Source organism: Heterocephalus glaber, unplaced genomic scaffold (genome assembly GCF_053883595.1).
Source record: "Heterocephalus glaber isolate CG9 unplaced genomic scaffold, H.glaber_assembly_v1.0 deba00000470, whole genome shotgun sequence".
Lineage (NCBI taxonomy): Eukaryota > Metazoa > Chordata > Mammalia > Rodentia > Bathyergidae > Heterocephalus > Heterocephalus glaber.
Genome location: NW_028258145.1, coordinates 3739506 through 3756401, shown reverse-complemented (window position 1 = coordinate 3756401; position 16896 = coordinate 3739506). Strand labels below are relative to the sequence as shown.

At 38.4% G+C, this 16896-nt stretch overlaps 1 protein-coding gene across 5 annotated transcripts in view; it reads left to right on the top strand.

Annotated features, from left to right (window-relative positions):
- Mgat4a (alpha-1,3-mannosyl-glycoprotein 4-beta-N-acetylglucosaminyltransferase A) overlaps positions 1–16896 on the top strand; it is a 119627-nt gene that overhangs the window by 50024 nt on the left and 52707 nt on the right. For all 5 annotated transcript variants that reach the window (XM_013072164.3, XM_013072163.3, XM_004844417.3 and 2 more), the window contains exon 5: positions 6742–6875. In XM_013072164.3, coding sequence (XP_012927618.1) covers positions 6742–6875 — 134 coding nt within the window. The remainder of the gene's footprint in view (positions 1–6741; positions 6876–16896) is intronic.

Genomic DNA, 16896 nt, shown 5'->3' with positions numbered 1-16896 from the left:
TCCTGCTCCAGGTAGACCTTCTCACAGGTCAGGATCAACTCCACGGTGACCCAGTCCTCACAAAAACTGAGTCTGCAGAGCAGAGTGTGATTTGAGAACAAAACATAACCCGTGTATTTTTAGAGGAGTGGGAGAGGACCTAGCTCACCTATGGAACAGTGAAATTGAAAAGATCAGTTAGAAACCTTTGTCTTTTTTATTTCTATTATTATATTTAAAACTTCCATCTAGATGGCGCAATTAAGAGCAGGTGCAGCTAAAGATCATATTAGTGATTAAAAAGGTGGAGTGGTATAGTTATTTCAGCACACAATATAAAGTGTGTGAGGAATGGAAGGGGAGAGCACACAGCCCAAGGGAGGAAGTAATCAAATACCAGAAGAAAATGTTCCTGAGTTGAAGAAGCACCTAGCTCTTCCCAATAAAGGCCCCTCAGTGCAGAGTTGTGGGGCTGAGAAAAGGGGAGTCAGATTATCCCCTGATTTGGAAGCACAGTGCTAGTGGGAGACAGCAGGTGATTCTTTAATTATCTGCTGAGGTCCAAGTCCCTGAGCACCTTCCGTGTACCAGGCACCTTGCTAGAGACTTTGGCTAACAGAATTCGGTGGGTCCTAGTCTTGAGGGGGCTTCTCTATGGTACAGGAGACATGCTTTAGTCAAATAATTACTCAGATACTTGTTTAATTACAACTTCAGTTAGTGATGTAAAGGCTACTTTGAGAGCATGTGAAAGAGGCCTGTAGACTAATTAAAGAGCTTAGGGAAGTCTTAAACAATACATTTCACCTGAGACCAGTAGACTGTCTTTTACTAATGAAGGTGGGTGCATTAGTTTCCTATTACAGCTGTAGCAAATTACTATGACTGCAGTGAGGTAAAACAACATAAATGTGTTATCTTACAGTTGTGGAGAAAAGTCCTAACATTAAGGTGCTGTCAGGGGTGTGTTCCTCTTGGAAGCTCTGGGTGAACCATTTCCTTGTCCTTTCCAGCTTCCATAGGCCTCCCACATTGTTTTGTGGGCCTTTCCTTCATCTTCCAAGCATAGTGTCTTCAAATCGCTCTCCAGCTGTGACCTACTTGGCTTTTGTGGTTATATTCCCCCTTCTCTCCCCCTGGCCTTCCTCTGTGCAGCCCCTGTGGTTATGGTGAGCCCACTGAATAATCTTCCCATTTCAAGACCCCCTTCAAGGTAACACATTCAGGTTCCAGGATTTAGGGTGTGGACATCTTTGCGAGGTCATTATTCTTCTATCACAGTGGGAGAAAAGAATATTCCAGAAAACGAGAAGAGCACCACAGCAGTCTTGTGATGGACGGGGTCATAGAATATTCTAGAAGATGAAAGAAGATTTCCCAGTGATGAAGTGTAGCGTGAGGGGAAGCATGGAACAAGATGAGGCTAGAGATGCAAGTCGCGACCAAGCAGCAAAGGGCCTTTGAGAACAGTTGTAGGGTTTTGGTTTGTATCCTAAGAGCAGTAGGAAGCCACTGAAGGATTTTCAACAGGACTTAGGAAGGATGACTTGATGGGATTTGAATTTTGCGAAGGTCACATTTCTTGCAGCAGGAAGAATGATGGAAGGTATGTGAGGAAGAGCAGATGTGGAAGATCAGATAAGAGGCTGTTTCAGTGACTGCTTGAGAGAGGATGAACTTGGATTAGGTAGAAGAGATGGAAGAAAGGTGGATTCAGGAGTTGTTTGGAGTATGTGGGAACATAAAGTGGCTGAGTGGATTTGTGGACTGAGGTTGAAGGGAGTGGTCGAGGATGAGTCCTAGTTTCTGGATGGCCTGAGTGGTCGATCATATATTACATTTGGATGTGATGAATTTCTAGGTGATTTTGACAAATTGCAGTGAAGATATCAGCTCACTGAATATTAAGATCTGAGACTCCAAGGTGAGATCTTAGTTAGATTTAATCTTTTTAGTCATTGTTTGTGGATGAGTAGTTGTTGAAAGTGTGTGTGAGTGAGATCAGACCCAGGCCTGAGCCTTGAAAGTTCCCCAGAAGTTAATTTCCAGCAAAAGAGAAAGATGAAGCCAGGGAAGATGGAGACACAGACGGTGCATCAAGCAAGTAGAATCAGGATATTACTTTGGAGTATAAGGAAGAGAATGAGGAATAGATGACTAAAGTCAAGCATTAGGGTAATATGATGGGTTAAAAATATTTGACTAGCAATGAATATTTAAAAAGGAACATAATTTAGTTAGAACTGAAGGTAGACTAAAGATTAAGAATGTCAAATCAAGAGAGTTCCTAAATTTTTCTTGATTTTAAAGGAAATATGTCCTAGAATTCGAAAACCTCCTAGGAAAGGGAAAGAAAACAGAAACAGCAACAGTTGCTATCTGGCAAGTCATAAAACACATGAGGTAGGGGCCTCGGATTTAGCTCAGTGGTTTTGCTGCCTGCTGTGCAAGCGCAAGGACCCGAGTTTGATCCCCGGCACCAAAAAAAAAAACACATGAGGTAGGGGCCTTATCAATCTTATGATTGTATTTCAGATTGTCTAGTACGTAATAAATATTACATATAAACAGTTAATACTTGAATTGGAAATACTGAATAGTTCATGAAACAAAATACTTAGCCAACTCTTTGGTTCTGTTTCTGTTTGATTTCTTGTTTCTCTATAAAAGTATTCTTCACTTTGCTGACATATATGAGATGTGATTAAATATATGGTGAATGTTTAAATTAGAAATTATTACAGCAAAAACCACATTGTCACGAATCCCCCTCAGAATACTCCTGCTTGCTTAAAATACATCCCATCATTCTTGCTACTTTCTGGAACAGTTCTGGAAGTCTTCTTTCCCAACGGTCTTTACAAGGTGTGATAAATATGGAGACTGCTGCTGGTAAGTGCCATGCAGTGAAAAGTCAAGCTCATAAAAAACATTATAACATGTCCTCATTCACCCTATTCACTGGATCTGGCACCATGAAACTTCTGATTCTTGCCCCAAAATCAAATGACCATGAAAGGGAAATGTTTTGAATTGATTCAGGACATTGAGGCGGCTGCAACAGCACAACTCAAGACATGAAAGAGGACTCCCCAGCACTGCTTCAGAAAGTGACGAGAATGATGGAAAGGGCATTCAACATGAGGAGGAGTATTTTGGGATTAATGGGAATATGATTTTTACTGTAATAAATTTAAGAAAAAAAATGTTTAGTGTTCACTGTATTTTTCGATCACACCCTGTATTTCCCCTGAAATCCAATCCTTTAGGATACAAATATTTCCTAGACTGTAACTCTCAGAAGATTTTTGTGTCACACAAGAACAGGCTGGGTTATGCTGTGGTACCCGATAACCCCCAAATCTCAGAGGTTTACATAACAAATGTTTGTTTTTGGCAATAGTACAAGCCCTTCATGGGTGAGGGGGCTCCCTCTTCACTGATCACTTAGGGACCCAAGCCGATAGAGAAGTCACCGTTGTGAGTGCTACTGGCTGCCCTGTCAAGGAGAATTGACAACCTGAAGGTTTCAGACTGCAGACAGAAGCACCCCAGAGGTCACATGTCACCCGTGGGCTGTCCTCACTAGTCACTAGTGAGAACACTCTCCCTAACCAGAAGGGGACCAAGAAGTGCAGTTTTACCATGGCTTGGAAGGCAGGGAAAACCACCTATTTTGTGGTCATTTTGTGAATACCACATGCATAATTACTCTAATTCTCTAAGTTTGGTCAAAATCAGTACTTTCATTTTCAGTGCTTTCGGGGTCTTTTGAGTGTCTCAGTTTGAACTAAAGAATTTAAATTTCAGCATCAAAACAGACTATATTTGAGAAAAAAGTTTATTTTTTAAACATGCCATGTAAACAAAAGCAAGATAAAAAGGGATGAAAAATCCTGAGTGGTAGAGAATATAGAATTTGCATTATTACTTTAGACCACATTTGTTTGCATACTCTGAAATAGTGTTTGCTTTTTCTTCAAAGTCTTTGAACTTTATATGAGTTAGTGTTGCCTAGGAATGGTTCATATCATAGTTACTCAACTTTTAACCTATATTCTAAGTGTGTTTGTATGTTTGTGATGCTGGGGTGGAACCTAGAGCCTCATAAATGGGAAGTGAACCTCCACCACTGAGTTCTTCCCCACCTTGAAACATCCCAAATTTAAATTCTGAGGTAGATTAAAGTGTATGGAAATCTGCTTCCAGGGTAACTCATCCTGTCTTTTAGCATCTCAAGGTACCGTGGTCAAAATGGAAATCTAGATTTGGTTCCCTCTCCTCCCAGATGTGTTTCTCTGAGTAAGAGACACCTCCTTTCCCACCTACTTCTGAGTTGTCCTTGACCCTTCCCCTCGCTTGCCTCTCCCTGGCTGCAGCCCATAGGGGGTGGGGTCCCTAGTCAGTCTCACACCTGTCCCTGTCTCCATCTCTTCAGATCTCCTACTTTAAACCCCCCTGTCCTGTAATTTAGTGCAGTAAATTCCTAACTGATCTTCCCCATGATGATGTTGCTCCTCTTAAAACAATGCTTTGATTTTCTACAAAACTTGGTAATCCCTTAAAATTTCGAATCAGATAATGTCACTCTCCTGCCTACATCCTTGGGTGGCTTTCTTTTGTGCTCAGAATTCAAACTGTTTATAACCCCTGACTAATTATCTGAATCTAGGCTCACTCTGCTTCAGATACATTCTCTTCCTGCTATTTATTGACTATGTCAAGAGCATTAGCCCCTCAGGGCCCTGCTATTTCCTCTTCTGGAATGTTCTTTCTCAGCTCCTTCTCTTTGTTCATTGCCAGTTCAGTTGTTATCAAAGAGGCCTTCCAGGACCACAGCCTGTAGAGCTACCCCTCCCCATTCATTGCCCTTTCTCACATGACCTCATTTAAATTTGTTTAGTCCACATCATCCTCTCCAATTACACTATTGATTCATGACCCCACTTCTACATAGACCCCAAGAGCAGGGGTCTTATTTATATTGTTCACCATTATATGCCCAACACCTAGAGTTGAGCCTTGCATTTAATAGATGTTCATAAATATGTGCAGAACCAATAGAGCAGATCCCTTTTTGAGTCACTGATGACTCTTTCTTCCTACAAGGGAAGAGAGGACATGGCCTGGAACCTCAGTGGCAGCTCCCTAAACCCTTGGTACCTTAGTATTCTTGTCTGCAAAATCGTGATGGTAGATTAATTGGTCTGTGATCTTCAAATTTCCTTCCAGCTTTGGAATTCCATGAATTCTTTTATAGCATCTCCAATAAATTGTTTCATAATTCAGATTAAATTATTTTTAACATTTGAAAAATACTTCTCTACTATAGCACATATATTACTAAGACTTTAAGGTGTAATTTTTAAAACCTCATTTTGAAATACTGTCAGTTCTATAACATGTGTTCCCCCAAATGATTGCACTATACAAAATTATGCTATAAAATGAGGAAAATGGGATTAGGGTCATAACATTCAACTTTATTAGTTCCACATAAAAATGATAAGAACTTAATAAAGATATTAGTACAGTTTTACACATGGTGAATGATTAGTACACATGAATGCTATAATAAATACAGTACTCTGCCTTGGAAGACTCCCGGTTCGCTTGTTAAGGTGGATGCAGGAGGGCAGGGCGGCACCTCCAAGTTACCCTGCTGAGGTGCACAGCAGGTGATCTGAGGTCTTAAGCAACTGTAACACCTGATGTGGATGGGGTGGTTCATTGCCTGTGGTGAACTGAGACCACTAATAGATGTTTGAGGTGTGTGCATTGTGTGTATTTCTGCATGGTTTGGTTCAGTTTTCTGAATTTGGTTCAGCTAGGTAGAGTTTTCTGTTATTTACTTAGTGGGTAGCTTAGAGGGGATGCTTCACATAACCAAATGTAAAATTCACATTGTGCCCAAATTGTTCACCAGTGTATTAATCGTGTAGGAAGAGATCTGCATTCAGAACAAGCAATATAGTAGAATCGATGGTAATTTTAGACCTGCAGTGTACAAAACTTCCTTATGTTCTCAAGCAGTGTCTCCAAGTATTTAGACAACCATAGTACAGTGAGCAAACCAGGAGATGAACATTGACCTGAGGTTATTAACTAACCTGAGCTCTTATTCAGATGTTGCCATTTTCATCATCATTTTTCTGCTCCAGGTTCCAACTCAGAATTCCATATTTCATTTAATTGTCATGTTTCCTTAGCCTTTTGCAACCCGGGACAGTTCTTCATTGTCTTCCATGACCTTGATTCTTGAAAGAGCTCTGGCTTGTTATTTTGTGGACTGTCCCCCAGTTTGGATCTGTCTGATGTTTCTTCCTGGCTAGGTTGAGGTTATGCATTTTTGGCAAGGCAACCACAGAAGGATGTTATACCCTTCTCAGTGTGTCATCTCCTTGGAGTTGATATGTAAGACATTACGTTTTGGGTATGTTTATTTCTAAGTTTTGTTTTATTTCTAAGTTTTATAATAAAATATGCTGTTTATAGCACTTATTTTTAGTGTGAGGTTTAATCTCTTATTTTTATCAGTCATCTGACATTACATATTTTTAATAGGTAAGCCATATGGAAAAGAATTACAGTATTATAAGTACACCCTTTGTATCTTTTATTTTTCTTTCTGAAATTGAAATAGAATCCCTCAAACTGATATTCCTATCAGTTTAAGAAGGTGTAATACTTTGGAAATAGCAGTGTTTTTCTATATTGTCCTGTAACATATTTTTATATAATTATTATATTATTTTGTTTCAGTTTCAATAGTAATGGGAATCCCCACAGTGAAGAGAGAAGTTAAATCTTACCTCATAGAAACTCTTCATTCCCTTATTGATAACCTGTATCCCGAAGAAAAGTTGGACTGTGTTATAGTAGTCTTCATAGGAGAGGTAATTATTTCACTTTTTTTTTATAATATGTAAACAAAGACTTGAAGCCATAATTGAATATTTGGGTATACTTTTATGAGCACTTAAAAATGTGGTGAGTAAAGGTTAGATAATCCTGTTTGATAGTATACTGTAAATCCAATGTGCTGTGTTTGCTTTAACTTCTCTTCTGGATTTACAAAACAGAAGCGGTAATCTTTGATGTCAATAGGATAATATTATACACATAGATCTTAATGAATGCCCAGGGCTGGGGATTTAGTTCAGTGGCACTGCACCTGCCTTGCAAGCACAAGGTGCTGAGTTTGATCCCTGGTACCAAAAAAAAAAAAAAAGAAATGACCATTTCTAGGTTTGAGGCCTAACTTTGGAGACTTGCACTGATGTTCTTTCTTTGGGAGTCCTGAAACCTAAAAAAGGTGTAGCCTGGACTAGGATTTTATCATCTCTTATCTCCCCCCCCACCCCGCTTCCTGCCAAGATGTAACCACTATATTAGAGAAGTAAAAAGTCATGTGAATGAGAAATATGCTTATTGCAATATAGTCTCCCAGAAAGATCTAGGGAAATAATAAATCTTGAGCAAGGTTTTCTTAACTCACAGGAAACAACTCCTTCATAATATTTCCGTAATTGTCATATTCAGTTTCAGAATGAGAAAAGATCTAGGACATAATCTATTTCTGGACCTCTGATTCCCATCTCTTTTCAAATGGTAATGGTCATAATTTTTTCCTTAATACATGGGGACTGTTCAAAACAATCGTGTAAACCTACCTGGCATTTCTCTGTGCAGATAGAATTATAATTAATTTTTTGTATCTTAAGATATTTTTCCTATGGCTTGGATACATTTATATGAATAGATTATTGTATGTATATTTTAATGTCATGAACACTTTTCTATGCTAAAATGATCAAATATTTTATAGCCATGAAATATTCCGTTGTATGATTTAAACATAATTTTAAAATTTTCTGATTGACAGGTTGTTTCTAAATTCTTACAGATAGCAACAGTGCATTTAAACATTTCCATAAATAAGTTATTGTGCACTTGTATTCTGGCTCAGTTTATAATTATTAAAATATTCATATATGGCCAAAATGCCCTGTAGAAGTTGAATCATTATTCTTCCAAAGAACTCATTTCTCTATTCTTTCAATATTTTTTCTTTGGCTAATTTTATGGGTGAAAAATAATGCTTTTATTTTGTTTAATTTAGACTTCTTTACTGTGTGGAATTAAATGTTGCTTTTTTTGACTGTTTGCATTTGCGATTATTTTTACTATCTTTGCTCATTGTTTTAGTTTTATGTTTTGATTTGTAAGAAATTTTCATACATGAGGGGAATTAACTGAAATATTGTGTTTAGTTTATTATATCAACTTGTGCTTTTTGTCTTTCATAGAATTTTTACATTTTAGTAATCATATTTGTCAGTCACATATTATATACCAGTAGAAATGGGTACAGCTTCTTTGGAAAGTTTCTTGGCAGTAGATACTAAAATATAAAGTATACACTGACTCAACATTCTGCTTCCAGAAACTGATCCAGTGGAAACATTTGCAAGTCCTACAGAAATAATATTCAAACACAGACACACATTTATACAGCTCTTACCATGCATACATAAAATATGTACAGAAAATTGACTGTTGGAATGTACTTCAAACTATTAGTAGCAGGTATCTTGAAAGCACAGATTATGGACTGATTATTTTCTGTTGTATAAATTTTGTAAAATTAGAGTTTACTTACCATGAGAATATGTTAATGTTTAATCAGAAAAAGGCATTAAAGCTACAAAAAAATGAAAATAAAAATACTTGAAAAATAGAGAACAGCATCCACACAGATTTGAGACTCGCCTTGGCCATGCCTTTGGCCACTAAGATGCAGTACTACCATTAGGTTGGGAGTCAGAGAACCTGTGTTTGGGGCTGGGTTCTGCCTCTTGGTGCCACTTGAGCCTCTGTTTCTTCATCTTTATGACAAGAATGATGCCTTGGCCTCTTTTGAGCTAAGCATTGTTACAGGGAGGTATGGTGACATCACACATGGAGAGGTGTGAACTGAAAATGCCAGGCACATGATGGAAGTATTCCTGTCCCCGCAGGATCCTCTGGCAGCATTTTTCTGTGTATCCACATAAAAGTTCAATCAAGAACATGTTTCTTGGACAGAGGAATAAAAGAGTTCTCTGACTTGCTTTTGGCAGTTAAAAATTATTCATCACTGTATTTGATGCTGCCTTGATTATAGTTTTCTCCTCAGTGTTCTGATAGTCTGGGGTCCTTTTGACACTAGTAACAAGCACGTATTCTGTGGCTTTGACCTACACGTGAGATGGTTTCCAGATCTAGATCTCCATGTTCTTCCTAAGCTCCTGTTTGAACCTCCTTACTTGATAATGATATTTGAATGATTTATGGGCATTAATCTTTCCATAATTCGGTCAATGTGGCCTTCCCAAACTGTGTCTCTTCCTAGGTTCCTGCCTGCTGTGTACAGTATTATGGACCTGAGCTGCAATCATTCTGTTCCCAGTCAGCATGGAGATCTTGTGTGTCCTCGGTTCTGTTTGTTATTGCAGTCTGCACCTTTACCTCTTCCTCTTCATCCTTCAAGTCCCAGCTTGTCACCTTTTGTAAAGCCATTCCCTGCCTCCCATTGGAAATTTAACTCAGGCAACCAGAAATATTGCCAAGATTTTCAAATAAATTAGGAGTTTTGTTTTTGTTTTTGTTTTGGTAGCAGAGATTGAACTCGGGTCCTTGGAAATGCGCAACAGGCGGCGAAACCACTGAGCTAAATCCCAGGCCCAAATTAGGAGTTTTTATAAGGCATGAATTATCTCTATTCCATTTCAACGTGAGAAAATGAAGAGTGAAAAAAGTGGAGAATATGCAGAGACAATCAAGGGTTTTCATCACTCTTTCTTCCTTGTGTCACTTTCTGTTCTTTGTAATTTTTTTTTTTTCTTAAAAGAACCATGAGATGGCCCTCTGGGAGGACAGGAAAGACAGGAAAGTAATTATTAGCTGTACTTTTGTTTTTTATTCCTCTCTGGCCATTTCACCACTGTGGGCCCCCTGAGCATATGGGGAGTCACTTTTAGAACACACAAGGTTTTTTTTAATTTTTACTTTATTGGTACATTTTAGGTATACAATATAATGACATTCATCATTGGAAATTTGCAGCTTTACATAATCTCTTGGTCCTTATTTTATCCCCGTTCCCCCACCCTCCCTTCAACTCCTCCATCCCTCCCTATTTACAAAGACTTTGTTTCCATTTTTTCATTTTCTCATATTAATTCCATTCCCCTTACCCCTCCCACTTCCCCTTCCCCTTTGCCCCTTTCTTCCTATTTCACATTACCTTTTAGTCCTTATTTACACTTTCAGTTTCTCATACTAGAGAAACTATTTGGTATTTACACATGTATGTCCTATTTATTCCACTTAAGAGTATGGCCTCAATGTGCATCCATTTAGCTATAAATGTCTCTAATTTCTCATTTTTATGGCTGAGTACTCCATTTTATTAAAAAGCCACATTTTCTTTATCCAGTCTCTAGTTGATGGGCACTTGGCCTGCTTCCAAGTTTTAGCTATTACAAATTGTGCTGCTATGAACATGGGTGCACATATATCACTGTGGTATGATTCTTTTAATTCTTTGAGGAAGATACCCAGCAGGGGAATAGCTGGGTCAAATGGGACTTCTAGTCCTAGTTCTTTGAGGTGTCTCCATACTGATTTCCACAGTGGTTGCACCAGTCTACACTTCCACCAGCAGTGGAGCAGGGTTCCTCTTTCCCCACAGCCCCGCCAGCATTTGTTATTGGTTGATTTCATGATAGCAGCCATTCTTTCTGGAGTGAGGTGGAATCTCAGCATAGTTTTCATTTACATCTCTCGAATGACCAGTGATGTTGAACATTTTTTCATATGTTTATTTGCTATTTCTACTTCTTTGTCTGAGAAATGTCTGTTCATTTCAGATGCCCATTTTCAGATTGGGTCTTTAAATTTGGGAGATTTGATTTTTTTTAAAGATCTTTATAGATTCGAGATAGTAGACCTTTGTCTGAGGAACAGCAGGGAAAATTTTTTCCCACATTGTGGGTTATCATTTCACACTATTGGTCGTTTCTCTTGCTGTGCAGAAGCTTTGTAAAAAGAAGAGATCCCACTTGTTGATTGTTTGTGCTAGTTCACAGACAACTGAGGTTTTGATCATGAAATTTTTTCCTACACCGAAGTCTTCAAGAGTTCTGCCTAACCTCTGTTTCGGCCAGTTTAGTGTTTCTGTTTTAATGTTTAGATCTTTAATCCATTTCAATTTTAGTTTAGTGCCTGGTAAGAGATAGAGGTCTAGTTTTAGTCTTTGGCAAGTTGAAACCCAGTTTTTCCAGCACCATTTATTAAAGAGGCTATCTTTCCTCCAGTGAAGGTATTTGGCTCCTTTGTCAAAGATGAGGTGGCTGAGTGTGTCTGGAGTTGTTTCTGCATCTTCTAATCTGTTCTACTCGTCCTCAGGTCTGATTCTTTGTCAGTACCATGCTGTTTTTTATCACAGTAGCTTTGTAGTATATTTTCATGTTGCGGGTTGTGATACCCCCTGCCATGTCTCTGTTCCCTAGAATTGCTTTTGCTATTCTGGCTCTCTTCTTGTTCCAAATGAATTTTTGCATTGTTTTCTCAAGGTCCCTGAAGTATGCTGCTGGAATTTCAATTGGGATTGCATTGAATCTATATAGCAGTTTTGGAAGTATGGCCATTTTCACTATATTAATCCTTCCTACCCAGGAGCAGGGGATGTCTGTCCATTTTCTCATATCATCTTCAATCTCTCTTTCCACAGTGCTATAGTTTTCAGAGAAGAGGTCTTTGATTTCTTTTGTTCGGTTGATTCCTAGGTATTTCAGTTTTTTGGATGCTATTGTAAAAGGAATCATTTGCCCTATTTCTCCCTCAGTGAGTCTGTTGTTCATGTAGAAGAAAGCTATTGATTTTTGTGTGTTGACCTTGTATCCAGCTACTTTGCTGAATTTGGTTATTAAGTCTAGAAGACTTTTGGTGGAGTTCTTGGGGTCTTCTATATAGAGTATCATGTCATCTGCAAAGAATGACAATTTGACCTCTTCATTACCTATCTTTATTCCTTTTATTTCTTTCTCTTGTCTAATTGCCATGGCTAATGTTTCCAAAAGTGTATTGAACAGGAGTGGTGATAGTGGCTATCCTTGTCTTGTTCCTGACTTTAGTGTGAAGGATTTCTGTTTTTGACCATTTAGTATGATATTGGCTATTGGTTTTTCATAGATGGCTTCTATCAGTTTGAGGGAGAGACCATCTATTCCAATCTTTGTACGGTTTTTATCATAAATGTGTGTTGGATTTTGTTGAATGCTTTTTCTGCATCTGTTGAGATGATCACATGGTTTTTGTCCTTGGCTCTACTGATAAAGTGTATTACATTTATTGATTTGCTTATGTTGGACCATCCCTGCATCCCTGGGATGAATCTCACTTGGTCAATGGTGTATGATCTTCTTAATCTTCTGCATTCTATTTGCCAATGTCTTATTGAGGATTTTTGCATCTATGTTCATTAGTGAGACTGGTTCTGTTTTTCGATTGGGTCTTTATCTGCTTTGGGGATCAAGGTAATGCTTGGTTCCAGGAGTGAATTTGGGAGTATTGCTTCCCTTTCAATTTCATTGAAGAGTTTAAACAGCAGTGACAGTAGTTCCTCTCTAAATGTCTTGTAGAATTCAGCAGTGAAGCCATCAGGGCCCGGGCTTTTCTTAGTTGGTAAGTTTTAATTATGTTTTTAATTTCATTGATTGATATTGGGTTGTTTAGAATTTTTAGATCTCCTTCATTCAACTTTGGTAAGATTTGGACAGATTCCTAATCTTGGGCCTTTTTCCTTTTTTTTTGATAAGGTTAGCTAAGGGTTCGTCAGTTTCATTTATTCTTTCAAAGAACCAACTCTTGGCTTCATTGATTTTCTTGTATCATTCTTTTAGTCTGCATTGCATTGATTTCTCCTCTGATCTTTATAATTTCCTCCCTTGTGTGAGCTTTGGGTTTGTCCTGCTCTTCTTTTTCTAGAAGCTTGAGGTTCAGCATCAGATTGTTTAATTGGGCTCTCTCTGTTTTCCTAATATGAGTATTCACTGCTATGAATTTCCCTCATAAGACTGCTTTCATTGTGTCTCATAGATTCTGATATGTTGTACTGTCATTGTCATTTAATTGAAGGAACTGTCTGATTTCTTCTTTAATTTCCTCTGTGACCCCTTGGTTATTCAGAAGTATGTTGTTCAATTTCCATGTGTTTATGAAATTCTTGCAGTTTGTTTTGCTATTGATCTCCCAATTTCATCGGACTGTGGTCTGATAATATACAGGGTATAACTTCAGTGCCTTTGCACTTAGTTAAACATGTTATATGAGCAAGTATGTGGTCTATTTTGGAGAACGACCCGTGTGTAGCTGAAAAGAATGTGTATTCTGATTTTGTGGGGTGGAAGACTCTGTAAACATCTGTTGAGTTCATTTGTTCAAGAGTTTGATTGAGTTCTAGTATTTCATTGTTTATTTTCTGTCTAGTTGATCTATTTGTGACAGTGGGGTATTGAGGTCCCCCACTACTAATGTATTAGTGCTTATTTGATTTTTCATGTCCATTAGTATTTGTTTTATAAAGTTGGGTGCACTAGTGTTTGGTGCATATATATTTATGATTGTCATTTCTTCCTCTTGGATTGTTCCCTTCTTTGTCTCTCTTAATCAGTGTTGGTTTGAAATCTACTTGATTTGCAAAGATGATAGCTGCTCCTGCTTTTTTTCAAGTTCCTGTCACATGGAATATTGTTTTCCACTCTTTAACTTTTAGCCTATGAGTTTTTTTTTTAATTAAGTGTTTTTTTTGAATGCAGTATTTTGTTGGATCTTGCTTCTTGACCCATTCTGCCAGTCTTTTTCTTTTGATTGTTGAGTTGAGAACATTAACATTGATGGTTATAACTGATATGTATTCACTTATCATTGTCATGACTTTTTCTTTTTGTTTGATTCTCCCCCTTTGCATTTAATTTCTTGCCTTGCCTGATGGATTCATTCTGCTGGGCTTCCTGGGGTTGTGATCCTCATTGTCTTTTCCTAGGATATTGTCTAAAATTTCTTGGAGTGCTGGTTTGTTATTCATGAAGTTCCTAAGGTGCTCTTTGTCATGAAAGTATCTTATTTCTCCATCAAGTTTGAAAGATAATGTTACAGGGTACATCAGTCTGGGTTGGAGGCTGTTTTCCTTTAGGGCTTGAAATACATCACTCCAAGCTCTGCGTGCCTTGATGGTTTGTGTTGAGAAGTCTGCTGTGATTCTGATGGGCTTTCCTTTGTATGTGATTTGTTTCTTTTCTCTAACTGGTGGTAGAATTTTGTTCTTCTGTTGGGTTTCTGCAATCTTAACAATTATATGCCTATGTGTAGATTTTTTTTGATCAAGGCTAGTTGGAGTCCTATATGCCTCACTTTTCTGTATGTCAAGTTCTTTTCCTCTGCTTGGGAAGTTTTCTGCCATCACTTCTGTGAACAGTTTTTTTAATGTCATCTGCACTCTCTCCTGTTTCTTCATTGACTCTGATCAGTCTTATGTTATTCTTCTTTGCATTGTCTAACAGCTGCTGGATTGATTCTCGTGGTCCCTTACTATTTTAAAGCAATTTTTTTTTCCTGGTCACTAATTGCAATCTTATCTTCTATATCTGAAATTCTGTCCTCACATAGGCTCATTCTGCTTTGTAGACTCTCAGTGGAGTTTTTAATCTCCTGGAAATCTGTTTGCATCCATTTTATGGATTCCATTTGTTTCCTATGTTGGGATTTCATCATTTTCTTCAGCTCCTCTATTTTTTTATGTGTGTCCCATCTAGATTTATTAATCGTGTCTTGCACTGTGGGCACAATCTCTGCTGTTATCTGAGAAATTATTTCTGATTTCATTTTTTCCAGATCATCTTTCGTTGCCAGTTCAGGGAGTCCAGGTGGTTGAGTATCAGATTATTCCATCTTGTTTCCCTTTGGGGTTGCTTTAGGTGATCTGGGAATCTGGTTTTGAGACTTGTTTATATGTCTTCTCATTTCAACAGGGGGGAAGTGTGCTGTTGGTGCCTGTGCAGCTCACCTCCTTGGTGCTGGCGTGGGAGTCTCTGCTCCTCAGTGCTGGGGGTGGTGGTACGGCGGCCCGAAAGGCTCAGCTCCTTGCTGCTGGATGGGGCTCTGCTCCTCGGTGCTGGGGGAGCTCTACTCCTCAGTGCTGGGGGTGGTGGTACAGTGGTCCAAAAGCAGAACATGCAAAGTTTGAAACAGTTGTCTCCTTGCATTATTTGAAAGTTCACTGATTCTGTTCTGAATCTCACAATGGGTTGAGTGGAATGAGTTCTAGCTACCCTGAGGGGTCCTTGGTGGAATCTAAGTGTGATGTTCAGGTTGTATCATTCCTGTGTTCATTTTTACTTACAGTTTAATTATGGTTTTTGTATTCTGATGATTTTTTGTTGTCTGTATGCTACATTTTATGCTCTTATATATTTATATTTATTGCTCATCTTTTGCAAAATGTTTACTCTTGATTTTGGCAAAAAATGTTTTTTCTGCTGCATTCTTATGTTTGGGGAATCCTCTGCCTCACTCTTAGTGGCATGAAGTGCTTCTTTTTGCTCTGGAAACTAGAAATGCTGAATATTTGCTTTAGCAGCTCAGGCAAGTGGCCTGAGCTCAGACACCTGCATATCCTTACCTGGACTTTGGAATGGGGCTACATAATTTTCAGAAAGCACAGAAAATCCAAAAGAATAAACAGGTAACATATTAGAAATAACAGGTGACTTAGCAAAGTGGATGAATATAGGATTAATTAATATTTCTGTATGCCAGTAACAAAATATAGGAAAATACAAGCCAGGATTGTGGATTGTCACTCCTGGCAGTGTCCTTCCAGGAGCTGTGGGGCAGGAACAGAGGCATCTGGGATGAGCACCGACAAGCTGTGCTCCTTGAGTGTTCTGTGATCCTCCTGCCTCAGCCTCCCAAGTGCTGGGATTACAGGCATGTGGCACCATGCCCGGCTAATGCTTAGTTTTAACATGATGAATTTTTTTCTTCCTTTTTAGTTTCAGTTTTTACTTTCCAAACCTTTTTACCACAATACTAAGTTGACTTATTTTCATTATGTTTTGTTAATATAAGAATTGATGTCAATTTTATTCTAAGCACTGTGTTAGCTATAGGTTCCCATATAGTGTTTTCCTTCCGGCTAGTCTGTGAAATATTTTTTCACGCAAATAGCTATTTCTCACCATAACTTTTACTATTTAGCATCCTTGATGACTCTTTTCAGTAATTATTTTGGCAGTGTATACAAAATGGTGATTTTGTAGCTCCATCATTTTGTCTCTGTTAATTTCAGTTCTATAAAGAGTATCCTCACTTCAGTTGCTTGTATCAGAGTTGAGTTGTTGGTATATCTATCAATTTTTATTTTGTTACTCAGATTTTCCCAAATTTGACCACTGGGAGATTTTTTTGAGTTGGCTACTCGGTCCTTCTGATATGGTCCTGTCATTTTTTATTTTCTAGAAATGTAAGAATTGTAGGAGCCAGGTGTGGAGGCACACACCTGTAGGCCCAGCATTTTGGGAGGCTGAGATGGGAGGATCACAAGTTTGAGCCCAGCCTGGACAACTTAGTGACTTAACAAGACCCTGTCTGAAAATTTTATAAAGGGACTGGGGGTGTAGTTCAGTGCAGAGGCCCTGGGTTCAATCCCCAGTACTAAAGTCAGAATTGTAGGTTAATCCTCAATTTTCCCTGCACTGGAATCAGCCATATCTCCAAGAAATCGATTCTTTTTATTGGAGGATGGTATTAGAACCAAGGTCTGGGCCCTGAGGTACTCATGCTCCTGAGGGGTTTGAGGGGGCACTTTCAGTG